The sequence below is a fragment of the Sebastes fasciatus genome, chromosome 12 (genome assembly GCF_043250625.1).
Source record: "Sebastes fasciatus isolate fSebFas1 chromosome 12, fSebFas1.pri, whole genome shotgun sequence".
Classification (NCBI taxonomy): domain Eukaryota; kingdom Metazoa; phylum Chordata; class Actinopteri; order Perciformes; family Sebastidae; genus Sebastes; species Sebastes fasciatus.
This window is the reverse complement of record NC_133806.1, coordinates 14,753,235-14,780,828: the sequence shown is the minus strand read 5'-3', so window position 1 is coordinate 14,780,828 and position 27,594 is coordinate 14,753,235. Positions and strand designations below refer to the sequence as shown.

The 27,594-nt window shown below is 40.8% G+C and overlaps 2 protein-coding genes across 2 annotated transcripts in view; both read left to right on the top strand.

The window, feature by feature from the left end:
* ephb6 (eph receptor B6) overlaps positions 1-14,489 on the top strand; it is a 45,720-nt gene extending 31,231 nt beyond the window's left edge. The window contains exons 6-19 of the mRNA XM_074653367.1: positions 5,488-5,643; positions 6,014-6,285; positions 6,846-6,927; positions 7,564-7,688; positions 7,781-7,943; positions 8,708-8,822; positions 8,923-8,978; positions 9,503-9,619; positions 9,709-9,956; positions 10,237-10,455; positions 10,530-10,679; positions 11,720-11,904; positions 12,019-12,177; positions 13,679-14,489. Coding sequence (XP_074509468.1) covers positions 5,488-5,643; positions 6,014-6,285; positions 6,846-6,927; positions 7,564-7,688; positions 7,781-7,943; positions 8,708-8,822; positions 8,923-8,978; positions 9,503-9,619; positions 9,709-9,956; positions 10,237-10,455; positions 10,530-10,679; positions 11,720-11,904; positions 12,019-12,177; positions 13,679-13,784 — 2,153 coding nt within the window. The 3' untranslated portion in view covers positions 13,785-14,489. The remainder of the gene's footprint in view (positions 1-5,487; positions 5,644-6,013; positions 6,286-6,845; positions 6,928-7,563; positions 7,689-7,780; positions 7,944-8,707; positions 8,823-8,922; positions 8,979-9,502; positions 9,620-9,708; positions 9,957-10,236; positions 10,456-10,529; positions 10,680-11,719; positions 11,905-12,018; positions 12,178-13,678) is intronic.
* A 3,539-nt stretch (positions 14,490-18,028) lies between these two features.
* Positions 18,029-26,670, top strand: trpv6 (transient receptor potential cation channel, subfamily V, member 6). Its single transcript, XM_074653366.1, has 17 exons — positions 18,029-18,130; positions 18,258-18,405; positions 18,524-18,621; positions 18,718-18,840; positions 20,209-20,349; positions 20,501-20,599; positions 20,742-20,917; positions 21,024-21,170; positions 21,258-21,337; positions 21,432-21,567; positions 22,808-22,894; positions 22,984-23,060; positions 23,145-23,310; positions 23,507-23,573; positions 23,670-23,938; positions 24,026-24,132; positions 26,116-26,670. Exons 2-17 carry the CDS (start codon positions 18,275-18,277, stop codon positions 26,378-26,380), a joined length of 2,169 nt encoding a protein of 722 aa, XP_074509467.1. The 5' UTR covers positions 18,029-18,130; positions 18,258-18,274; the 3' UTR covers positions 26,381-26,670.
* The last annotated feature ends 924 nt before the right edge of the window (positions 26,671-27,594 follow it).

Below are 27,594 nucleotides of genomic sequence, written 5' to 3'. Positions count from 1 at the left end.
ATTATTTATTTAAAAAGGTGAATAATGTGCTCATCAAACTCCAATTAGGCAGATGCAAGACAAACACAGCATATAAAGAAGAAAGAGAAGTCTGCACACTTAAAATGATAATTACAGAAAGTTTAATGAGGTATGAGGACAGGCCAACATCCGTTTGAAATGTGTATCTATATACACACATAAAATTACAGCTCCACCTACAATTAGTATAATTTGTGTCACCTAATTGTAATTAGAGATGTCATTTTTGTCCACATTTCACACGGATGTCATGCCTTACGAAGACTTTGATGGTCAAAAAGCTGCCTCATTCAACTTTTGGGAACTTGCAATTCCCAGTGTGTGAACTATATGTCTCTTTTAAACATTTAGGATTTGTAGGATTTGTCTAAAACATGCTGTGGAATTTAATATTGTGTTTAGGAGAGTGAATTATTTTATGTTTGAAATAAAACTCACCTTGTTTTTGCTACAGTCTAGTGCATGGGCTGTGAGAAGCTGCTTGTTTATATGAGAAAGTCAAAGGCTTGCTTTGCTTTTTACATATGGCCGTGTGCTGCTGGAGCTTATATGGAATTGGACGACATTATAGCAGATATGATTCAGTGTCTGTCTGTTGTCTCCGTCTGCGCTGACCAACGTTATGTAGAGAAAATAATGGATGGAGAGACGCAGGGGAGACATTTACAGTTGGATCCATGTGTACTCATCTCTCCTGTTGTGTGGTCACATCTGTGACCGAGCTTATGTGTGTTTGTGTGTCCGAGAGATAGAGAGAGAGAGAGACAGATAGAGAGAAAGAGACACACACACACAGAGAGAGAGAGAGAGAGAGAGAGAGATTATGCTGCGAGCCAAAAGAGGGAATGAGCGCATGAAAAAGAGAGAGAGAGGAAGAGCAAAAGAGAAATTGGGTCAGTGATCTACAAACCAAAGTATTATGTTAACATCAAATTATTCACCTCAGTGCTGTCTTTTTTCAATTTCTGTTCTGAGAAATTACTTGTACTTAAATTTATTTTGTCTCTTAACAGGATTTAATTTAATTTGCGTGCTGAGAGTCCTTTTCCCCATGTCACCCTCTCATTTACTTATCTATTCATCTTCTTTTTGTGTTATTGTCTTTTTTCTAATTTCCTCCTCCTTTAATTGCCAGGTCATGACTGAAACATCTCCTAGTTTTACTGCTTAAAATCAGGTTTCTTCAATCAGTATTTTGGCACCTGCAAGTAATTTGACTCCTGTTGTCAGCAGCTCTCAAAATGTGTGAGTAAATCTGCATCTTACTTATTGTAACTTGATTATTTTCACATTATTGTTTTCAGATTATTTGCTCGATTAACCGATTTATCATTTAGTCTATAAAATGTTCTTTAAAAGTGAAAAACGCTTAATTCCCCAGAGCTCAGCGTGACTTCAAAGTGCTTGTTTTTGTCCGACCGACAGTCCAAAACACAAAGATATTTAGTTTACAATGATATATAACAGAAAAGTCATCATTTGAGAAGCTGGAACCAGAGATTTTTTGGTTTAGTTGCATATTCATTTTCTGACGATGGAATAAACACTTCATTGAGAAGTTCAGCTCTTATTTGTAAGTTTCAGTAAACATGAAATACTTAAATATCTGTCATTGTTACTGTAATACACTACACTATCCTGTCTGTCTGTCAACCCTCGCTGTAACTCCTCTGTTCTTCACCTCTCCTCCTCCTCCTCCTCCTCCTCCTTACTTCCCAGAGTGTACTGATGTATGATGTAAAGGCATCTGTGCTCATAATGGCCATGAATTGTCTACTTTATTGCTGGGAGATGGATGGATGAGGCCGACGGTGGGGGGATGGGGGGATGGGGGTCGCAGATCAAGCAAGAGGGCAGAGGACTTGCACTCTCATTGGTTGCTGTAATCATGTGGATGAAGATGGGAGGAGGAGGAGGAGGAGGAGGAGGAGAGGGGGTTGAGTTGTTGCTGGAGCTCGTAGCGGCGATGAGAGGCTTTGTAGCAAAGTCATGTTTCGTGTCAGAGCTGTAAGAGAACACGTCTGGTAATGTGCATAAAAGATTGAGGAAGGAGGATATTGTCGCTCTCTTTTCGTTCCCTCTCTGTTTCCTCCTTTTTCACCCATCATCTGGCGCTCATACACATAATCCCACTGTTCATCCTACAACCATCCTGGGCCATCCATCTCCGTGTTCACTTCTCCTCTAGTTTATTCTCCCTCTGCGATCCCTCAACATCCTTTTACTTCTCTCCGTCTCCCTTTTTTTTGCTCCTCTTCACACCTGTTTGAAAGCAAAGTCAGCTCTCTGAGACAAGTGAGAACACAGAAAGCCTTTTATCTGTTTATTCTTTACCCTCTTTCACTTCCTACCTTCTTATCTCCTACTCCCCCACACCATAGTATACACACACACACACACACACACACACGCACGCACGCACGCACGCACGCACGCACGCACACACACGCACGCACGCACGCACGCACGCACGCACGCGCGCGCGCGCACGCACACACACACACACACACACACACACACACACACACACACACACACACACACACACACACACACACACACACACACACACACACATACAGCATGTCAAATATAATAAATGTTCTTGACAAGGTTATATAAACAAGGTGAGGGGTTCACCCCCGCTGACCTTAAAGAGCAGACACACACATCCTCTCTCATCCATCAGACTATATGAGGAAATTAAAGGTGTTTTTTTAACATTAAAGCATGTAAACATGTTGTAGTAGAAACACAAAATACAGGTATGAACCTGAAAATGAGCATGATATGGGACCTTTAAACTTGCTGGGTCAGGTGTGGTTATCAGGTGTGTCATTTACACACTCAAAGATACAAGAAGAATATAAACTCTACATTTAGCTCAAAAGAGACCTCTTTTTGAACGATGCAACCTTTAGTTGACACTGCTTTAGGCGTTCACTGTGTGAAAAATGGCAGCAGACCAACCAGTACGGTCAATGTTCTCATAGTCCTGCTCAGGACAAGCACTCGGGGCTCCGACAGGCAACAGCAGGAAGTGTGTGGTAGTTTGACCTCGGCGCTCAGCTGTCCCGCTGTTGACATTAACAATTGGCAATTAAAACACATCAGTTTAGGATAACAGCCTGCAGGTTCAAATGGGATTTTCAGTGTGTGTGTGTGTGTGTGTGTGTGTGTTTGTGTGTGCGCGCGAGAAAGAGATATACATGCTTTGAAATTGATTTTATATTTTTAATGGATTGCGTCCTTTGATTTGAGGACGATCATATAATTTATTATTATTATGATTAGAGCTGCAACGATTAATCAATTAATTGTCAACTATTAAATTAATCGGCAACTAGTTTGATAATCGATTTATCGGTTTGAGTCATTTTCTAAGAAAAAAGAGTAAAAATTCTCTGATCCCAGCTTCTTAAATGTGAATATTTTCTGGTTTCTTTACTCCTCTTTGACAGCAAACTGAATATCTTTGAGTTGTGGATAAAACAAGACATTTGAGGACGTCATCTTGAGCTTTGGGAAACACTGCTCGACATTTTTCACCATTTTATAGATCAAACAACTAATCGATTAATTGACAAAATAATCAACAGATTAATCGACAATGAAAATAATCATTAGTTGCGGCTCTAAATTATGATCCCTATTAACACAGCGACTATAATGAGATTTGGTGAAAAGAATTTTTGAATTTAATATAAATTTTCCTTCATGGGTTGAGAAACATTCTCCCACTTCTTACAGGAATATTTTGAAATTTTGGGAAATACATTTATTGGTTTTCTGGTGATGATAAGATTTATACCACTCTCATATCTGTCCACTATACTGTATGTGAGGCCAAAGCTAGCAGCTGGTTAGCTTAACTTAGCACAAAGACTGAAAACAGCTGGCCTGGCTCCATCTGAATCTAACACAATCCACCTACCAGCACCTCGAAGCTCTAAAACTAATTAACACGTAACTCATTTGTTTAATTTATACAAAAACCGAAGTGTAAAAATGACACGTAGTGATTAGTCTAGCGGTTTCCCCTGTCTCCAGGTTTTGTGTTAAGCTAAGATAATCAGCTGCTGGCTTTAGTTGAATTGACATTGATCTCCTCGTCTAACTCTGCAAGAAAGTGAAGTCTATTTCCCAAAATGTCGAGCTACTCCTTTGAAACCGTGACAAAAGGTCAATGTGGCCATTTTGAACTTCTGTCTTCTTGTGGTTTTGCTGCTGTCTACTTACGCAAACCACTTCCTCTGTAAACACACTGAATGACTGTGCTGGACAACCAACAACAGGCCGCTGTGTTTTAGATGAACTCAAAGGAAACCACAAGCCAAAATGAAATTGATGCTTTACCCAAAAATAGTTTGTGGTATTTGACTATGTCCCGGACCAAAACAATAAAATGAGACAAATTAGAAGTACACTAACTATACTGTATATCATTCATCATTCATTTATAATGGTGACTTCTGAACTGAGAGCATGAGTCCTCTGCTGGTCAGTCAGCGGAGATTTGAAAGGTTTACTTGGTTCTTACAAGTTCAAAATAGTTATTTTATGTAGAGCTGAAATGACCTGTGATTGGCCAAAGTCTACCGTCACAGGCTAGATTTTCTAAAGCGGTGGTGCAGAAGTCTAGTTATCTCTCAGAACACTTGAATTACAATATGCTGAAAGGTTATTATGGATATTGCCCAACGATACTAAAAACATTCTGCCTACTGCAGGTTTAAGTTCAATCAAGGATGTGGAAAATATTTTTTTTTAACTACTGTGCTTTTTTAATGATATCCTTAAAGTATTTCCTCTTCATTTATACTGTATGTTTTCTTCTTCATACATCTCCTAATCAATGAATCGGGGATCATTAACCAAACTTAATACTAATAGTTTACAAAACAATCTTATCTCCGGGTCCACTTACTCGCTTGTTCTCAAGCTTTAGACCAAGATGTCATGGAACTGTAGATCCTTAAACTTTCCATTATCTACATCTTCGGTTCCATGACAACTGAGCAAAGATTGTTAAGATTGTTTTGTCAACTGCTGTTTCCAACGTCAGAAATGAACTGTCAAGCTCCAACACTGATACTTTCAATGTATTTCAGCTACAAATAGAAGAACTGACAGTTTTAGTTTTGAGTGAATTTTACAAAACCTTTCATTTCGTTCTAATTCATTTTCCCTTTTGTTTCTAGGTTTAAAAAATACCATAGCTTTAGTGTTTCAGTGCTCCTTCTACATTAAATGTCTAATTTCCCACTCTCTGGAGGAAGATGTGTTTGAGTAATCAGTAAAACCTGCAGCAGAGACAGACCGTCTGTTGTGTAGCTTTGAAACCCTGCAGATTCATTTCTGGCACAGCACTGGACACCACTGACTCAGAGTGAACGCTTTATTTATTTGGTTGTAAACTGAGAATGAAGCTCAACCCTCTTTGTGTGTCTTCGTGTCTCTCTGCAGCTTGTCCGGTGGGCTACTTTAAGTCGGTTGCGGGCTCCGTTCCCTGCTCGGTGTGTCCCTCCAACAGCAGGACCAGCCAGGAGGGATCGAGTGTGTGTGAATGTCGCAGCGGCTTTTACCGGTCAGCCAATGATGCCAACTCTTCTGCCTGCACAAGTGAGCTTTGTTGGTTTGTTTGTTAATGCCTGGCTCTCTGGGAGGCGTTCAAGGGGCCTCCATGTTCATTTCTCATCTACTCAGACTGTGAGAACCGAGATGCACAGAATCTTTTTTTTATCACAATATAATGGAAATGTATATCCGCCAGCAGAAAGAAAACCTGTTAAGTATTTAGTTTCTCTGCTCACTTAAATTGTGTCACGGCCAAACTTTGTTTTATAACGTTCTTTCCGTTTTACTTAACGTGGTTGAATGTCTTTGCCAGCAAGCAGCCTCTTTCATATCTTAAACTTTTCAGCAGCTGCTTCCATCTAAGTGTCCGCCGCTTACATTATGTATGTCAAACCCCTCCCTATCTCCTCCACAGCTCCTCCATCTGCTCCGGTCTCTCTGACCTGGGAGTATGAGAGCGGCGACGGCGGGGTGTCCTTAAGGTGGCGCCCTCCGGTGGACATGGGAGGCCGCGTCGAAGTGTGGTACGGGGTGGTGTGTCGCATCTGCCCCTCAGCCACCTTCACCAACCCGGCGGCGTGCTCCTGGTGCGGAGAGGGCGTCACCTTCAGCCCTTCCCAGACCAACCTGAAACAAACCAAGGTCACCCTCAACAACCTGCTGACCAGGGTCACGTATCTCATACAGGTACTGTGGAAGACTGTCTGTCAAAGGCACAAAACACTCTCGGTTGTCACCTTGTAAAAGTCTAAAACTATTACGAGAGTTGGTTTTAAATCATAACTGCTTTTTGCACTTCTTGCTTTTCTGAGTTGGAAGACCTTTGTGTTATTGGTGGAACATTTCAAGGATTCAAAACACTGTACTCCCTTTCATTGAAATGAATGGAAGAATAACTGTGACCCTGTGAAATAAACATCTATTTTTTGGCCTCAGCACCTGCACAACAACGTGTTTGATTGCTGAAACGTTTCTTGGAGCCACAGAGGAGGCAGTTCCTCTGTGCCGTATTATCCCATGAGCTCCACATCAGCAAATACACAGTAACATTTATTATTTAGCTTGTGGAACCTCAACTAAATCATAGCTTATTTCTTATTCATAATGGGCAGATATTTCCCATTTACTGGTGTTTGTTGACCGGCCGACACAGCTGCACGTGTCAGGCTTTGTTTCTCAAACAAAAGCGCGTCATGAAAGTAAAAAAAGCCTTGTGTGTCACATCTGTGTGTTCTTCTTATTGACAGGTGCAAGCCATGAATGAGGTGTCAGCTTTGAGTCCTTTTCCAGCTCGATACACGAGCATCAATTTCACTACGAGCCAGTCAGGTGAGCGCGGGACAGAGGGGATGAAAAAGATGAGATGAAAGAGAAGAGATGCTCTGATGATGGTGTTTGTGTAGATACTGTGTGTCTCTCCCTCTCTCTCTCTCTCTCTCTCTCCGCTCCATCTTTTGTCTTCCTGCTCTCTGGACAGGAGGTTGCTCTAGGTTACAATATCCTGTCAGATCCCATTATAGTCACTGTGCAGGAAGAAAGGGAGAAATGAGAGATGGGAAGACAAAAAGACGGACAGATGAAAGTAGACGAGTGGAAAGAGGGGAGGAGAATGGGGCATTGTGCAGACAAAGTACACTATTACGAGATTTTCCAAGAAACTGATCAAGATTGATTTAAAAGTCTCCATGAACTTAAATTATCTAAAACCTTCTTGTGTCTGTTCTCAGAGTTTATTGATTAAATGAAAGGAATGCCGGAAAGTTCCCTTTAACTGGTCTGGCCCGCCAGCACAGTGACTGTAACTAGATCCTGCTTGGCGCTCCATAAAACCTCCACTTTCATGCTCTACTAAATATCCTCGACAAGCTCTGTAACACTGCCCCCTTCTGGTCACTTCAGCACAACTTTACTGTTTTATTGTTGTTGGATGATGGGGTTAACTTTATCATCTGTCCTCTCCCACAGTTCCCAGCACAGTTCCCATGATGCACCAGCTGAGCCGAGCCCCAGACTCCATCACTCTCTCGTGGCCTCAGCCTGACAGGCCCAATGGAGACATCCTGGAGTACCAGCTTAGATACTATGACAAGGTACACTCACAGTGAATACACATGCAAACATGCTGCACAGCTGATGCATAACAAGAGTCACCACAACATGTCCTTCCTCTGTGTCCCCTCAGGGTTCAGATGTGGACAGCGCAGCGAGTGTGTACAGTGAGACCAACACAGTGACCGTCAACTCTCTGATCCCCGGCTCCATCTACGCCTTCCAGATCAGAGCTCGAAATGAACGCGGCTACGGCCCCTACAGCAACACCATCTACTTCACCACGCTGCCCTTGGGTACAACGCTTGTTTACTGTAACACCAGTGACATCCAGTTCAGTCAGAGTGCATTACTGTAATTAACACACAACTGAGCTGGTGGAATTTACCATATTTAGGAAAGGAGGCCTTAATAATGTACAGAAATATGGAGTCATAGGAGTGCCATTAAAAATAATTAATCTGTAAAAGAATAGGAAAATAAATGTGGAAATATAAAGACAAATAATACAATATAGAAGAATAATTATAAGCATTTTCATTTGTTTTCATATTTATTTGTTAATTTATTTCTTTATATATTTGTATTTATATATATATATATTTAAAAATATATATTTATTTTTTGCATATGAATTATTCTATTTTTTAAAAATTTAAATTAGAGTATATGTGTGCAGGAATTGACTACTCAGCCTGGGCAGGAACATCCAAAGCCAGTTGATTGACAGCTTGGCCCTTCAAGAAATGTCAAAAGCAACAGGGAAAACAATAAGGAAAAGTAAAGGGATAAAATAAATAACTGACATTATATAGAAATAAAAAAATACAGATATAAAATATTACAAATAGAAATAAACAAAATAAAAAATATAAATTTAAAATTAAAATAAACTGTCTGGTTTTAGAGTGTACTCATTAAAGAGCAAACACATGAAAAATATATTCAGTTACAGTAACAACACTGTTTGTAATTTTCCAGCTCTGGAAACAGTAAAAAAAAAAACATTGTCTCCATGACACATCAACAGCTGATGGTTTTCTCACTTTCTCCCCCACAGAGGAACATTCACAGCAGATCCAGAACAGACTTCCTCTGCTGGTCGGCTCAGTGATGGGCGGAGCAGCATTCCTCCTGGTGGTGGCAGCGATTGTGGTTGTGGTGGTATTTCGCAGGTGGGTTGTCAATCCATTCGCATGATCAGACATATGATCTGGTTGTTGTTTTTTTGTATCACATGCACGTTCATGCATTTTGTTTGCTTTTACATGGCAGTAAGAGGAGGGAGAGTCCGTACAGCGACAGACTCCAGAGGTACATCAGTAACCGAGGTGAGCATTAGCATAATTCATTCAATTTAATTTAGATTTGATTCAATTTATTTTTTTAAATTGAGATATTTGCTTTGTGCAAAAGGCCACCTATTATAACAACAAGCCATATGATTTGCATACTTAAGCTCTGTGACTAACAAAGTTTGTTTTTTTATTAGTTTTCTTTCTTTTTGTTTATTTAATGAATATTTAATCAAGTGGATGTTTTATAGATGTAAAATAATTAATTTCAAGTAAAGATTTTTTCTCCATAGAAACTTTATTTCACCCAAAAAATTAAACAATGGCTTAACATCTCTCTGAATGTATGGGGCAGACCTTATTTAGAAATTGAATTCAATTTTCCATGTGTTATAAACTAATATTTTAGAAATCCAGTACTAAGTCTGTGTATCTTTCATAGTGTAGAATAAGGTCTCTCTGCTGTGCAAGAGCAGATCATCCCAACCTCGTACCATGACAATAAATGTGTTGAAATGTGGAAAATAAAATGATAAAAAGCCACGGCCGTTTTATTCCAGGTGGAGTTAAGTATTATGTGGACCCATCCACCTATGAGGACCCCAGTGAGGCTGTCAAAGAGTTTGCCCGTGAGATAGATCCCACTCATCTCAAGATTGAGGAGGTGATTGGTGCAGGTAGGCGGGACACTTTCTTTTAAATCTTATCGTAGTTGTGTGATAAGTATCAACAGAGTGTAATCTGGGCCACCTCCTCTCTACTCCAGCCCAGTTTGGGGAGGTTTCTCGAGGCCGCTACCGTCCGATGGGTCGCAGGGAGGTGCTGGTGGCGGTGAAGACTCTGCGGTGGGGCGCGTCCGACAGAGAGAGGGGGATATTCCTCAGTGAAGCGGGGGTCATGGGACAGTTTGACCACCCAAACGTACTGAAGTTGGAGGGCGTGACCACTCATACCCCTCCAGAGAGGATCATCACTGAGTTCATGGAGAACGGGCCCCTGGACGCGTTCCTCAGGGTGAGACAAGGACACACTGACTCCATCTTTGGCATGTTTCTAATGACTGCATCGTAGACTGTATATAAAGATAGACGGCGTGTCTCCACTTCCTATTCTGCAGCCAGCCACCAGGGGGCGATCCAGATGTTTTGGCTTCTTTGCTTTTGGGTAGCTGTCATGTCGTTGATCTTTATATACAGTCTATGGAGCACACACACGTTTCACTATAAACCAAAAAATCTCTTCCTCTCCCGTCCTCCTGTGCTCGGCTTCCATCCTGCCCTCCTAACTCTATTAGGAGAACGAGGGCCAGTTCAGCGTCCTCCAGCTCATCGGGATGCTCAGAGGAGTCGGTGCGGGGATGCGTTACCTCTCTGAGAGAAACTTTGTCCACCGAGACCTGGCAGCTAGGAACGTGTTGGTCAACTCCAACCTGGTCTGTAAAGTGTCTGACTTTGGCCTGTCCCGACTCATGAGGGGCCTGGACCACAACATACCTACATACACCGCCTCACTGGTACGTATATCGGAAGATTCATTTTTAATGCTCCTGATCTCTGCTTCCAGTGTAACACTATCTGTCTCTATCAGGGCAGTAAGATTCCTGTGAGGTGGACAGCACCAGAAGCCTTTCAGCATCGCAAGTTCAGCTCGGCGAGCGACGCCTGGAGCTTCGGCATACTTATGTGGGAAGTGATGTCATACGGAGAGCGTCCATACTGGGACATGAGCAATCAAGAAGTGAGTGTGTGGGAGAATGTTGCTTGAGCAAAAGGAAGTCATAATCAATCAGAGATGGAAATGCACTCAAATCCTGCGCTTAAGTACGAGTTTAACTGCTGCAGTGTAATAACATGCTATTAAAAGTCCTGGAGCGCCCTGATGGCACCAACCATGAGCCACAACGTCCACTGTTGGCATCCGGCCGGAGACCTTTGTTGCATGTTGTTCCTGATCAGTCTCTCCAGTCTATCCGTTTCTCTTATATTTTCTCGTCATTTTCTGTTAAGAGAAAAAAATTTATTTCAGTACGTTCATAAGCATCCAAATCTGCTGTTACTGTGGCAGATTGTTTATTATTAGCATAGTTACCGCCCCTTAAACACTATATCAGGGAAGGTGTTAGCATAGGTAACGTCCCTTAAACACTTATATAAAGCCAGGTGTTGTGCCGTGTGCAAATACTCTGGCACATGCCCACGAATTCGAGAGATGCCACAAAAAAAAGCTAAAACATACTGTATAATAATCTAACTTAGATTATATGATATTCACGCATTTTTTAATGTTCCTGAAATCAAAAATCCATGTTTCCTTGCGTTGGACGAACAATTTGTGGACTGTGAAAATTAGATGTTTTTCTCTTATCTCGGTAAGAGTGCTCTCGACCATTTGTAAAAATGTTCTCTTACCTAAGAGAAGAGCAAAAATAAGAAAACATTGGTGAACAAATCGTGGATACGAACAAAAATAAGAGGAAATTTGTTCTTGTATTGCTTCCTGCATGAGGCCCGTTTACTAAAGGAAGGTACCAGTGCATAAAAGTTGTAGATAGCTACTTAAATAAATGTATTTTACCACCATCCCCCTCTTCTTGATTTAACAGACACATTGAAGTGGAGACAAAATGCCAAGCAGCTGGAATTTGCATAATTTTCTCTTAGTCACTCTTTACAAGCCCTCAGTGGTCTGTGACATTTTATGTAAAGCAATTACACGAGACTCCTCACACCATCTGCTTATGCTGCTAATGTCTGATGTCTCACTCGCTGTCTGTGCAGGTGATGAAGGCAGTAGCAGACCAGTATCGCCTCCCCGCGCCCCACAACTGCCCCTCTGCCCTCCACTCTCTGATGCTTCAATGCTGGCAGGCTGAGCGAGGGGACCGGCCGGGCTTCGACTCGCTCCTCTCCTCCTTGGACCGGCTCATCAGGCACCCCGCCGCCCTCAAGGTGGAGCCAACTCGGTAAGACACCGGCTTCTGGCTTGAGCAAAACATATCAGAGGCAGCAGGTGATGAACAATCTGCCGTATTTATGGATTCTCATGCCCTCGTTTTTGACCTTTCCCCTCTTAACAGAAGCTGCTCTCAGCCGCTGCTCAGCCCCACCCCAACAGACCTAACGGCAGTGGCAACAGTCAGTGATTGGCTGAAGGCGCTGAAGATGGAGAAATATCAGGATGAGTTTGATCAGGCACACCTGGACACGTTAGACAGAGTCAGCAGGCTCAGCATGGAGTGAGTATAGATGGTTATTACTCTAACGTTACAAGGCTGTAGGAGGTTTTATTTATGACTGAGTTACTGCCCACCATTTTCCATAACATATAAAGTTTTAGATTGATTTTCTACACCTCAGGCAGCCTTTTGTTTTCACCCAATGTTGTTTCACATAACTTGTGAATGAAACACTTTTTTTTGCAGAGCTTATACCCTGTAAGGTACAACCAAGAAATAGTTTATTATTGTTTAATTTAGCTCAAGGTTCACTTTCTTGCTGTTTCTAGAGCATTTTTCATGACAGATGGGAAAACTCCATCTGTTTTCAAGGTCAACAATCTGTATCCCTTTACAAACGGAGTAAAAGCTGAGCCGAAATGTTCATTTTTGACCTCGGAAACAGCAACTTAACAAGAAAATTCTCAACACAAGGTCCCTTTAACTTCGTGTTTCCGAAGGTTTTCACATCTTTCGGCCTTCCTCAGCGGACAGAATTGATCAGTTGTCATGTGGATGGTTTAGCTGTTATCAGGTGACCAGTGTACGGGTTTTCATTCACATTAATGAAGTCATACATGGGGGGAGATTGTAAACCCTTTCTCTGCTCTAGGATGTTTGGTTTGGGGTATATTTATATAACCAACTTGATATTTCTCTGGATTTAAAGCTCCCCACAAAAAACTATAAAAGAAATATTTTTTTGGTCAAAATACTTATTGAGATCTCTCCAGAAACTGTCAGAAACCGTCTCAGGGATGCTCATCTGCGTGCTCGTCATCCCCACCAGGGTCTTGACCTGATTGTAGTCCCTTGTCATAACCAACTTGAGAGAGCAAACACTCACCTTTGATGGCGTCTGGCACTTTGGAGAAGTGTTGTCTTCATGGATGCAGTCTGTGTAACTATAAAATGCACATCTATAGCCCTATTCATGTGAAACCCACAGTTCAGAGTGCCTCATAAATGTCTTTCTTTTTTTCAAGATAAAAAAAACACATGCGCATTTTGCACATAATAGAGTGGCCTTTTATTGTGACCAGTCCAAGACACACCTGTGTAACAATCATGCTGTTTAATCAGCACCTTGATGGGCCACACCCGTCATGTGGATGGATTATCTTGTAAAAGTAGAAGTTCTCACTAATACGGATTTTAAGTCTTTTGTGTGCAGAGGAAAAAAGTCTTAGATCTTTAATTTAAATGAGTGAAAATGGGAGCAAAAACAAGAGTTGTTTATATTTTTGTTCAGTGTATGTATATTGCACTTTTGAAAGTTGAATAGTGAGAAAATAAATTAGATTTCAATAAAAAAAAATAAAAAAATAAAGATAAGCCAAAGTAAAAAGGAGAAGCTTTAAGATAAATCAGTATGAGCATCAATAAAACAACTGAGCTGCTGCAGACCTTTATGGACTAACACATGCAGACCCACCAGTGCTGTCCTCAGGTAGGACAAACAACAAGCATTTGAACTGTGTGTTGAAACTAAACTCTGCGGTTCATCTGCTCTCTCTTTCAGCGATGTCCAGAATCTCGGGGTGAACCTGGTGGGACACCAGAGGAAGATCGTCAGCGCAGCCCAGCAGCTCAGAGCCTATCTGACGCAGGGGCAGGTGGAGGTGTGAAATCCACCTACAGTACAACCTGTGCTATGGATTCCTGTGGTTTTCACACTCCTCTGCTTGTTGTGTCCGGTTTCATTCGGTTTTGATGGAGCACATTTTAAGCCAAAACAAAAAGAGAATCAGCTTTTGTTTGAGGAAAAAGCATCGAGTGCCACTCTGTGTATTCTTCTACACGACCGACACGACAACCAGAAGGGGTGAAAAAGAGGATCGGACTTCCTGCCAGTCACTCACCACAAATAACAGAGGAGAGGTGCACTATGGGAGCTGCAGTCCGGGTCAAAGTGAGGTTAAGGAGTTGCTGAGGAGAAGGAGGACTTCCTCGATGTTTTTCACTAGATTTCACTTTATTGTTGTCTGCCTTCTTCTCTCCTCACCCATCTGCAATCCTACCTCTCACCTTCTCTTCCACTACCGTCCCTCCTTGAAACTTTTCAATTTCCCCACCCACAAAAAAACTATAAAAATCTTTTTGTTAATATGGAGATCTCTCCACACAAAGAATTGCGTGAAGACAATCAAAGCCTTTTTCTAATATTTTTTGAGTTGTTTGTAAAGTTGTGTCACTTCCTCTCTACTTAAAACGCCAAATGCTAAAAACTGTCAGCAAAAAAGAAAACAGTGTACTACCTAGCAGCCGATGGTTTGCCTTATAAGGTGCTACCATTAGCTTTAAGAAGAAATGTACAGTTTGTTCCAACAAAATGCTATAAATCACCAGTCCAAAATCAACCCTGAGGTTATGAATCACTGCCATGGAATTGTAAAAACAAAAAGAAATGCTTTTAAAAGCTGTAAGCCATGTTTCCCCCTCTTTAAAAGACATATCCAGGGTTTGAGAGCAGCCCAGTTTGTACAAGAACTCACTCTCACTCTTGTGTCTCTCAGCGACTACAGAGCTCATGTACTGTAATACTACAAACTCTTCACCTCAGCTGCAAACACAACACGTCCATCGGCAACGAAGACGGATCCGAACAGCACCCACCTTTTATGTGTACATTTCACACTTCACCTCTTTTTTGTTTGATTGCTAGAGTAAAGACACTGAGTCATTGAAGCGTTGTGAATGTGTGAAACGGGAAAGACGGATTTACACTTGAAGGAAGGAGGCGAAATGCTTTGTGAGTGTGAACCTGTGTGTCTGTGCTGTAAATGAGGCTGTGTGCTAATGTGTACATCAGGTATATGCTGTACATAATGCTGCGTGTGTGTGTGTGTGTGTGTGTGTGTGTGTGTGCAAGAGAAGTGTGTCAGGCTACACACATTACTAGCTGTGTTTACTTGTATGAGTGTTCACCACTATTCCATAATTGTGCAAATTTTTAAAATAAATGATATGATTTTATTTAATATATTGCTTTTTGTGTGTGTTTGTATTTTGTGTGTACAAAAATGTATGTTTTATTGGACCATAGTAAGCACAACTTGCATTCATATCATCAACACTTTATGACAACTTAGAGTTGGAACAAATTACCATTGTTTTAAAATTGATATCTCTCGTGGCCTGATGGGTTGGTGCATAAAAATACACAACAAATGAACTGATAATGGTTCATGAAGGCATCCAACAGAGAAAAATATACCACAATGTTCATAAAACCATAAATGAATGCAAGGTCATCAGCTACCATCCATAATGCCACCTTGTTCTCTATATGGAGAAGCACTGTACATAACATATATATATATATATATATACTATTACGCCAGTTTTAGCTTTAATGCAGCTACAGAATAAATAACTATATTCACCTTGGTGTGCTGATATCACCTTCACCGTGTTAAAGAGTGAACTCGGTGTATTTCAGGTTCCACAGATCAGCAGGTTTGAGTCAAATCTGAGTTTGGGATCTGCTGGGATCAGCAGCAGTCCAAGAACAGACACTGGTTTCCCACATGTCCCGCTGTTGCTGATATGACAGCAGATCTGGATCTGATAGCAAGACCGCTTACACATTATTCTGCCAGTCTGATGCGGCTGACACTGTGTTGTATTTTACTTTGTCCGATAACTGGTCTTCACGTTGCCTCAATGTCAGACTGCTGGGTCATTTTTACAAAGGCATGTTGAGTTACCAAATGCTGTTCACATCATGACGTTTCAAAACACAGAAAATGTCCAGTGGTTTAAAGTAACTAAGTACATCTAGTAGTGTTGTAATGCTGAGATACGCTACTTTTTAGAAACAAGATGGTTTGCGTTAGGGCCGAAACTAACGGTTATTTTCATTTTCGATTAAACCGATTATTATTTTCTAGATTAATCGATTAATCGTTTAGTCTATAAAATGTCAGAAAATATTGAAAAATGTCCATCCCAGTTACTTAAAGTCCAAGATGATGTCTTAAATGTATTGTTTTGTCGGTCCAAAACACAAAGATATTTAGTTTAATATAATATAAAACAGAGAGAAGCAGGACATCTCCATATTTGAAGGGCTGAAAACTGCATTTTCTGCCAATTTTGCATGAAAAATTAATGATTGATTGATCATCAAAATAGTTTGGATAGAGAACAGGTTGATATATTTATTATTACACTGGCAGATTTTTATTTAACTTTTTTGGACTCAATTCCAGACTTAAAATATCTGAACTTATTTCACCACTGAGAATATCTAATGCTGAATTATAGAGAAATATGAGAATTACTCACAAGATGTGGAATCTTCCATATGATATCATTGTCCGATCAGAAAAACAATTGCATTTTAAGATGATGTTTCTTCACAGAATCCAATTTAATGTCATTTTAAATGTGCAAAAAGAGGAAATTGAGAAACATTGAGAGTATTAAAAGTTTAAAGTTCGTATTAGAGAAAGAGCTGTTTTAATAATGATAATTGAGCTCTATTGTGTGAAGTCACTCTGAATAAGAGCATCTGTCGACTGTCATAAAAGCACCAGAGGTGTCTGTAATAATTGTTTTCTGTGGTGTCCCGACTCAAATTAACAAAGTGTTGTGAAAGAACTGCTGCTATGTAGTTCCAGAAACAGAAGACACACAAACCACAAAATCATGTTTTTATGGTGTTATTGTTTCTTTATAAAGACATTAACAGAGTGGAAACCACCAGTCTTTATGACACTGCTTAAAGATGGTGCTCTCCGTCTGGTAAACAGCTATTATCTCCACAATACTAAATGACGGCCACGACGGCAGCCATCATCAGGGCCTCCTATAGAGTCCTCCTAAACCCTGTTTATCCTGCGGCTGACCAGCCTGCTAGTCATGAGCTATATATGGTGCAGCAAAACACCTGCAACGCTACAACCGAGATAACCAGAGATGTTGTAAAAGTTGACTGATTCAGCAGTTTACAAATGTGTGGATATTAAATCTGTGATTCGGGTTCAGTCGGTTGCTTTTTTTTTTTTATCTCTCCTGGAATAAAGAACAAGTTCACAAAACAAAATTCAATGTAACATGAGCTTTGTTTTTCGCCTCCAGAGGAAAAGTGACGTGACGTTTTCAACCTCCAAATGATCATTATGGTCTTTGTAATATGGCAATTACCGTGTTTGTGATCATTCCTGTTGACACATGAATGGTGCTCAACATGTTAAATCATTGTGAATGGAACTAGTTTGGCGTGCGTGTTTGTACAAGATGCAACATGTTGGAAAATCATACATCATGTTTTCAGATTTGCTCCACTGAATAATCCCAGTTTCACCTGGAGAAATCTGCCTACTCATAATAGAACAGAAATAATGCAACTTGGACAATTGTGCCTTAATGTCAGGTTTAAATTACAAACCCTGGCTCAGACGTCCAAGCTTGCAATTTCCAAACAGGTTTCCTTTAACGGTTCACTAGAAACAATGACCGCAATGTGTTGACTGTCATGAAGTTGCAGATTTTTTATAGTGGCCATGCAGGTTTAGGTGCTAGTTGGTGGAATGCAGACAGTCCTGGTAATATAGCTGAGAGATATACTGGGATTAGACCATTGTCACTTCACTTTTAAGGTGACAGAATACAGACAATAATTTCAGATCAGCATGATAAAGGAGTTCCCGGTCGAACGGCGAGTTGAACCTTAAAGCCCAACTTTCCCTGTGGGATTTCTGACCTGCGGTGAGAGTCTACCTGCTCATTACAGCCTCACTCTCTCTGTCTCACCTGTCCACTGTTCACTCATCCTCCCTCTCCAACCATTCATTCTCAGGCCCTCCACATGTCTCCTCCCTCACGGCTGGGGTCATATATAAGGTGATGCCACAGGGAGCTCACTTCTCCTCAGGGACATTTTTACAGGTGTTGTGTCCAACTTTGACAAGAGTGTTATGACTGAGGATCACCAGAAGTTGAGGAGCGGCACTTTTATTGTTTAAGGGTAAGATTGAGACGCTTGTTTTATTGTATTTTATTTTGAAAACAGTACAATGAATGAAAGAATCCATGTCTTAATTCACTGCTTTTCTCTTTGTGTCCTCGTCTCACATTTCATTTGTCTCCTCCAGTCGAACATCAGGTGTCAATGTCTCCGTCTCTGGCCAGATCTGCTCCCAGCGAGCTCAACCACTGGTGGAGCCAACTGAGGTTTCGCCTCCAAAACAAGAAAGGATGGAACGAGATGTTGGATGAGACGTTTCTGCTCCACACCAAATAGTAAGAAATTCACCATTTTCCACTACCTCCAACAATTATGTCTAAATGAATCACATGCAGGTGTAAAGCCAAACCTGTTTAAATGTAATATGTGTTGTTTTTCTTCTGTCCTTCTCAGCATAAATGACATTCCTCTCTTCTACGCGGCTAAAAAGAACAGTGTTGGTTGCATCAAGAAGCTGCTGAGTTGTGCATCCACTAACATCTTTGAGAGAGGTAAAGGCCCTTTGCTGTGAAATGTGGCTGTTGTTATTTCAGGGTATAGGGCAGTGTCGGTTGTAATGTGTGAAACTGTATAACCTTGTCACTCAGGAGCTCTTGGTGAGACGGCGCTCCACGTTGCCGTGATGGCTGATAACCTGGACGCCGCTGTGGCTCTGATGGACGGAGCTCCTGAACTCATCAACGAGCCCATGACCTCCGAGCTCTTCCAAGGTTCATACACATAAACTCTCAGACACAAGCACAAACACACATCATGCAGTTTCATTGTACGTGTTCACTGGTAATCTTTATGGCTAGCAACAAAGAAAACGAAAAAGGACTTAGTAGACAGACTCAGATAAGATGTTAGAGATAAAAAGCAAGAGGATCGATTGAAGTTTCATGCATTAATTTTCTTGTATTTTGTACTACATCATTAATCTGAATCTCAATATCTGTTATTAGGTTCAAATGAGGATATATTGCTCATTTTGTTTTCTGAGAATAGCAATAGCTATTTTAAAATGAAGAAACATTTGATGTGAATAGTTGCATTTAAGATTTATGAGGGATTATCTACATGTAAAGTTTAGGTTCGTCTCCGAAAATTAATTTACAAAAGGCATTTATTATAATTCTGAAATATGAGAGCTTATTATAAGACAGTAATTCACATAATTAGCAAAACTTGTGAGGTTTTTGGTGTAACTGACAGCAAATATGAGCACATAACAGCATCACAGCCAACAAATAACACAATAAAAGTTTCACACAAAGTAGCTATTACTCAACTTTTATTACAGTCAAACCACTTTCTCACTTCATATGAGTCAAGGTTTTAACACTTAAAATGTGAATTATTTACAAAAGTATCTGACCAATAAACACCATAAGCAACAATTTACAATAGTGAACTCTTAACAGCCTCTTCCTCCACTTTAAGAGAGTGAAACATGATTAAATTTGATGCACACATGATTAGTCATGACGAAATGCAAGGATGGGCTCCGTAGCCAGTGATGGAAAGTAACTAAGTAAATTTACTCAAATACTGTACTTAAGGACAATTTTTTTTAGTACTTTATTGCTGTTTTATGCTATTTTATACTTCTACTCCACTAAAGTTTAAAGGAAAACACTGTACTTTTTACTCTACTGCATTTATCTGACACTAAGGTAGATAAAATATGGTGAAGTGCCCCCTAAGGTGCCCTTCCAGTAGAATAAACGTGATGCAGTGAACTAACTGGTGCCCTTAAATGGAGAAAATGTGATGTAGTGCCATACAGGCTGTCATACAAGCTAGAAAACCTTCTGCGTTTTTAAAAAATGTTTAGACCCTGCCCCTCAGACAGCCTGAGTCCACCACTGATCTGACAGCTATATATACTGTAGTGTAGTATAGTGTATTACTATGTTTACTTCAGTAAATGATTTGAATACTACAGCTAAGCAAGATAACAATTTTTTTTCTCATAAGGAACAGGACTATTGACAGCAAGACACACGTTTAATGTTTAATATGAGCTACTCTTACACAACAGGTGGAATTAAAACCAGTATATTAGCAGTGGACTGATGCACGTTACTCTGTCTCAGGTGTTACTCCTCTCCACATCGCTGTGGTGAATCAGAACATCAATCTGGTTCATCACCTCATCAGTCGTGGCGGTGACGTGGCTACACCTCGAGTCACCGGTCTGTACTTCAGGAAGAGGATAGGAGGACTCATCTACTACGGTAAGTCAGCATGCTTACTGTAAAATGGGGTAGTGGGGTGGCTGTGGCCTCACTGAACCCCAAGTAGCTCCTAAATAATGTGTTTTATGTTTTATGTTTTTAAGAGACACAAAACAGATGGTGTTTTTCAAAATGTACATTTGGTCAACAGGTGAGCACATCCTGTCTTTTGCTGCGTGTGCTGGGAATGAGGACATTATCTCCATGGTGATCGACGCAGGGGCCAGCACCAGGGTCCAGGATTACCGTGGTATGTAATACGTCCTCTTGTAGCAGAGTTAGAGAAGACTACAACATTATTTTACATCTGTGTGATGTTTAAATTATTAACAGTCTCCTGTTCTTGTCTCTTGCCTACACACTCTTTTTGCATTCCCTTGTTTTCTGTCTAGGTAACACAGTGCTTCACATTTTGGTTCTGCAGCCCAACAAGACGATCGCGTGCCAGGCCATGGAACTGATTATGGCACGCGATGTAGAGCTGGACCAGTCAGTGCCACTCGACATGGTGCCCAACTACCGAGGCCTTACACCTTTTAAACTGGCTGCCAAAGAGGGAAACGTTGTGGTGAGTGATAAGAAGCCTGAGGAGGGGCTCAACCAACATGAAAAGGTGGAGCAGATTATTTCACTAATCCTATCCTCACTGCCGTGCTTCCCTCTGTCTCTCTCAGGCGTTTCAGCACCTAGTTAATAAAAGGCGTGTTGTCCAGTGGAGTCTGGGCCCTCTGACCTCTAACCTGTACGACCTGACCGAGATCGATTCATGGGCCGACAGCATGTCAGTGCTGGAGCTCATCGTGGGCAGTCACCAGCGAGAGGTACAACACAAGACGCACTGTCTTTTAGCAGTATAAATAATAACGTTGATGTGATGTGAAGAAATTAAAACTAGTTTTGTTCTCCAGGGAAGAAGGATACTGGAGGTGACCCCTGTGAGGCAGCTGGTTAGTCTGAAGTGGAACCTGTATGGAAAACATTACTTCAGGTAAGATTTGATGACTGAAGTCAAATATCTGAACTGCACACATGTCCAGTCTTGTTTAACAGTATTTTTTCTCTCTCTCCTTTTCTTGTGTCAGGCTGCTGCTGTTTCTGTATCTCCTGTACATCGGGACCTTCACACTGTGTTGTGCATATCGCCCTCTGAAGGACGCTCCGGAGAACTACAGCGAGTCAGAGATGGACAAAACCATCCGGGTCCAGAAAACTCTCCAAGTGTGTAAATACATATATATGTGATATTTCATTGTGACCACATAAAACCATGATATATTATATTTTATATATACAGGACTATAAACTCTGGTGGAATATAACTAAGTATATATACTTAACTACTGTACTTAAGTACATTGTAGACTACTTGAGTACTTCCACTTTATGCTACTTTGTAATTTTTACTCCACTACATTTATTTCACAGCTATATAGAAACATATAACAATATCTACCGGTACATACATATCTTAATTTGATACATTTAAACATTTTAATGAGTATACTTAAATTAATACAGGACTTTTACTTGTAATGGAGTATTTTATGGTATCGCTACTTTTACTTTAAGGTACGGTGTGTAGGATTTGTAAGCATCTAATGGTGTGGTTGCAGATTGCAACCAACTGAGTCCCCCTCCGCTCACTCCACCCTTTCTAATACTGCGGTAACGTAGGGCCGCCGAGTGCTAACCTTGGTAACGCCGTTCGCCTCGCTCTGAGGTCATGGTCAGATGGTGGCTGGCGGTACCACAGTTTTGCACTCTGTGGCTCACGTTACTGCAGTTTCACAAGCGTGTCGGAGAACTACGGTGGCCTTCAGGTAACGTAAACATGTGAAAGGCTCTCTCTAGAGCCAGTGTTTGGTTTGTCCGTTCTGGGCTACTGTAGAAACATGGCGGAGCAACAAGGCGGACTCTGTGAAGAAGTCCCGCTCCCTATGTAGATATGAAGGGCTCATTCTAAGCTAACGAAAACACAACCATTCTTAGTTTCTGGTGATTATACACTAATGAAAATTTAGTTATGAATATTATATTACATTTCTGTTAATAGATCCCCAAAATACTACACACTGCTCCTTTAATTTTATACATTTTAATGATTATACTTTTATATTTTTACTCAAGTAAAAATTTGAATACAGGACTTTTACTTTTTATATTGAGGTATCGCTTCTTTTACTTAAGTAAAAGGTCTCAACACTTCATCCATCATTGGACCCCAAGAGGCACAAGAATCCTTGTTTTTGCATAAATATCCAGTCCTAATGATAAAATATGAAGTAAATCTAAAATCTAATCACACAAATACACAAAAAACTCTATTTTAGCTTATAGTTGAACTTTATCTGTTCATATATATACTATACTATAAATATCAAACTGTGCACTTGCATATGATACACACTCTAATAATAATGACCTTTTAATATTAATGCATCTATATTTCCTCTCTCAGGAGAGTTATGTGACACATGAGGACAGCCTGCGGCTGGCGGGCGAGATCATCAGCATCCTGGGAGCTTTTGTCATCCTGTTGCTGGAGGTGAATTTACGAAACATGCTTCATCTTCTTACATACTGATTATATGTATATTGCACTGCCTCATCCTCCTGCGTCCCCTCTTCCAACAGATCCCTGATATACTGAGAGTGGGGGCAAAGCGTTATTTTGGCCAGACAGCACTGGGAGGCCCCTTCCATGTTATCCTGTGAGTAGTAAACACATCTTAGCAGTATAATAAAGCAAACTGTTCAGCCTTTAACCTCTCTGATGTTGTTGTTGTTTGGACCAGTATCAGCTATGCATGCCTGGTGGTGCTGCTGCTTGTGTTCAGAGCCACAGAGGTGCAGGGAGAGGCTGAGGTGATGGCGGTGTGCTTAGTCCTCGGCTGGAGCAATGTCATGTTCTTCGCCCGAGGTTTTGAAATGCTCGGCCCGTATGTCATCATGATACAGAAGGTGGGACTCAGACACAGTGGTGCATGATAAAGGAGCTCATGAATCACGTACAAATAGTATTTGTTTGTTAAACACACACACAGACACCTGTACCAAAATGTTTTTGAAACAGATGTATTCAGTTGTTGTTTTGGTTTTTGAGGTTCACCTATTTGTGTTTGGAGACTGACCTACCATGTGTCTCATTTCCCCCTAGATTATATTTGGAGACCTGACCAAGTTTATGTGGCTGAGTTTCATTGTGCTCATTGGTTTTTCCACCTGTGAGTATATTCTGGGCGACATGTACAAACAAATATTTAACCCTCACGCAGCTTGTAAGAGATAAGATGATTTAGACTTTTCTTCTGCTCCTTCAGCCCTGTGGATGGTGTATATGACCCAAGAGCCGGAGTCCATTCCTTCATACCGCTCCTTCCCCATCACACTCTTCTCCCAGTTTGAGCTCAGCGTGGGCCTCATAGATCTGCCTGTGGACCACACCATCTTCACCCCTCCGATCGTCCACGTGCTGCACTGCACCTTCTCTGTGGTCTCCTACATCCTCCTGCTAAATCTACTGATAGCCATGATGAGCGACACACACTGGAGGGTGGCCCAGGAGAGAGACGAGCTCTGGAGGACTCAGGTAACACACAGACATCTAGAGACATAAACATGAATGCATAGACATCATCACGTCCGTGTGCATTACTACTCTCATGATGTTGTACAGGTGGTGGCCACAACTTTGATGCTGGAGAGGAAGCTGCCCCGCTGCTTGTGGCCTCGGCTCGGGGTCTGTGGGCTCAACTACGGTCTGAGGGAGCGCTGGTATCTCAGGTGAGACAGTACTGCAGTAACGGGGACAGAAACAAAAGCTCTAAAGCCCCTGAAAATGTGGTTTCAGATCAAAAAAGTGCAAAGTTACAAAGCCCAAAGTCCACACCAAAGGGAGTTACTCTCCCCCACAGAAACACCGCACCTCAACTGCCTGAAACGCCTTGATTCAAGTCCCGTCTTTTCTTCCGTAACACTGTGATGTCACCAAGTAACACATTTGCATAATACTTACCTACCCGCTAGTTTGGTAGGACCTCAAAGAGGAGTGAAGAGTGAAAAGAGGTGCTGTAGCACAGCCGGAATGAGAAAAGTAAAGCATTTTTTGAACATTAAAGCATGTAAACATGTTCTAGTAGAAACCCAAAATACAAGTATGCACCTGAAAATAAGTATGATATGTTCTCTTTAAAAGGTCAACACTCAGAAATTCTGAAAATCTGCTTCATCAGGACTGTGTAGATGTGGTCTGATTTGATTGACAGTGACCTCACTGGGACACAGACATACAGTATACTGTATGACATCACCTTTTTTCCCAACTGAGTCCCGTCCACTTCAAACCATCGAGAAGAGCACAGTCAAAAACACTCTCGTAAAACAACCAAAACTTTCCAAACTTTGGTAGAAATAAAGTGTCCATGTGCAGGCTGTTCTCATATGTTTGTAGCTATACCTACGAAAAGTAATGCACTGTAATTCATATATATCCCACAAAATCATTTCGGATTTAATCCACATAATTGTCAACCAGGAAGTATAAAGAGTGACAAATGCCGCGTAGGGAGGAGGTCGTGGTGGGTCAAAAAACACCAGACTTTCGCCAGGAGACTGTGTTCGTACATGTGTGAAACCAGAAATCAACATTGATTTATTTGTCACGTAACTTCCATACTTATGTTACGTCACTTCCGTAGTTATTTTAACCAAAAACACAATCTTTTCCTAAACCTAACTAAGTAGTTTTGTTGCCTAAACCTAAACCAAAAACTTTCCTTTGAAGACGGAAGTTTATTTTGAGTTGGAGTGGAAATTGTCACTTGTGTCACATGTTGCTGGACATTCGTAGGAAAACGCACGGAAAATGAGGAATAATTTTTCAGAAGATATCATACCTACCATTGTATGAGGATAAGTTGCCATGAGAGACCCCAGTAGCCATCCTAAGAAGCTGAAAGATAAAAGGTTGTCAGGGCCTTTAATCTCGCCAAAAACACCCTTCACTTAAATAGCAAATATTGCATCTGGATAATTTACGTGCAGTGACATCAAAAGACTTTTTTTAGTCTTCCTATCCAGAGAGAATTGTGTCCACTGACCACAACCTAAGTAGTCTTTAATGCAGCCACAAGTCATGTTGTGCTGTGAGTAAGAAGAACAACTCTCACTCTCACAGATCTATTATTATCATACCTCCTCCACCTGCGTACGGACTACAACAACTTCACACATGCTATAATATCATATGGTTTATCAAAAGGCGTGTTAAAGGGGCACTTCACTGATTTTACATATTAGTTTACTACTCATGGGGAGTAATAATCAGCCTGTGAGGTCTTCGGCGGCTGTGGAGGAGCTTTGTCAAGTCTGAGAAAGTCTAACAAAAGACGCTATCGAGCTGCGTAATGGGAAACGTAGTCATCTCTGGAGTTAGACACATGCTTGATGTTCATACTTTGTTTCTTGAGTCCTCAAAGTGCAATACTAAATTACTACAGCGCCCGTTTAAACATCATGATAATAGTTTACATAGTGAGTGTGTAGGCCCAGCAGCAATTTTGACATGTCATTGCAGGGTAAACAAAGGTGTAATTAATAACATTAATTGTGGCCCGTCCCTAGTACTGTGCATTAGTGACACTAAATAGAATGGGCCATGATTAATTTGATCAATTACACCTGGGTTGACCCTGCAACTACATGTCAAAATGGCAAAAGGGACTATTGTCCTTGAAGCAACTGTAACTGCTGTTTCACTCTTTGCAGGGTTGAGGACAGAAACGACCCAATGTTGCAAAAGATGCGGCGTTACGTCAAGGCTTTCTCCAAAGACGAGGAAAAGGAGGGACTGGAGGAGAAGACTGAATCGATAAAGGGGTCCATTTCAGGAACCCCAAAGCTCCGACCTAAAAACAGAGGAGCGTTCAACAACAGGAGGTCTCTGACGGGGTGGCAGATGATTCGTCACAGCGCTTTCGGTTTGGAGATGGAGCCGGAAGGGCCGGAGGACCAGGACATTAAATATGTTTAGGAAGAGATTTTGTGTGCAGTCTCCGAGGCTTTCCAGTCCTGAACATATGAAGTACACGTAAAGTGTCGACGAACAAACTTGCAAGACGCGGACTCAACCGACTCAATCTGCCTTTATTATATTCAACGGTGCAATTATTCCTGCAGTATTATGCTATAGAAGAAAGTGTGTTATTTTTATAGCTATATAAAACATGTGTAGCAGTAATATATGCTAAGCTAAAACAAAGTGAAACTTTGACATTATTGTGTATTTGTTTTTATATGAGAATAAAACCTTGTTGAAACAAACTTAGTGATCCTCGTTTATTTAAAAGTCAGACAGCAGGATAAAGAATCATACAGTATATAACAGTGACATATCCTGAGTTATTACTACTTTTACTGTAAGCAAAATGTGACATGTTAAAAATACAAATTAGACAACACAATGAAAAATATAATATATGATATATAATTAACAGCTCTTCAAGCGTTAAATATAAAACTATAATCTACAAAGCTTCATTATCTTTCTTTGCTGGATATCACTGATTGAAGTGGAAAGAGATATGATTTGAAATGTTATGGAGGAGTTGATGCTCATTGATAGAGGATTGGTTTGTTCATTATTCGGTTAAAACAAGAAGAGACAGATGGTGTCAGAGCTGCAGCTGACAGATGAAGTAGGAGTAGCCTTCGCAGGAAGCTCTGATCCAGTTCTTCTCAGGTGGTTGTCCGCTGCTGAGGAGCCCACAATCCCCCTGTGACCCACCTTCTTTCCAGTAACTGCAAACAAAGAAAAGAATATTGACTATTATATTGTAATCATTGTGGTTATTTGTTTTTAGTGAAGCGGTATCGTGTCCCTTTTCTGCTCTGAGGTTACTGGTGCCTTCAAATGGGGTTGTGTTTACTGTGTTTAAGAGATGAACTTCCCCCTCTTGTGGTATTCACAACCTCGTAAGTGGAAAGTTTCTGAAAGCTCAGAGTTCACGTCTTGTGACGTGTTCAATGACGTTGTGAGAAATATTTACATCTAACCCACCGTTACGGAATCAGATAATTTAGATAGATACGTAGATAGATGGATAGATAGATAGATAGATAGATATATAGATAGATAGATAGATAGATAGATAGATAGATAGATAGATAGATAGATAGATAGATAGATAGATAGATAGATACATAGATAGATATATAGATAGCTGAGATGATCCGTCGATTCATCAA

Excerpts from the sequence above, each read along its gene's own strand:
- trpv6 (XM_074653366.1), top strand. The coding sequence starts at position 18,275 with ATGTCTCCGTCTCTGGCCAGATCTGCTCCCAGCGAGCTCAACCACTGG. Across the intron at positions 20,918-21,023 it reads CCAAAGAGGGAAACGTTGTG|GCGTTTCAGCACCTAGTTAA; the intron begins GTGAGTGATAAG and ends TGTCTCTCTCAG. Across the intron at positions 21,338-21,431 it reads TATGGAAAACATTACTTCAG|GCTGCTGCTGTTTCTGTATC; the intron begins GTAAGATTTGAT and ends TTCTTGTGTCAG.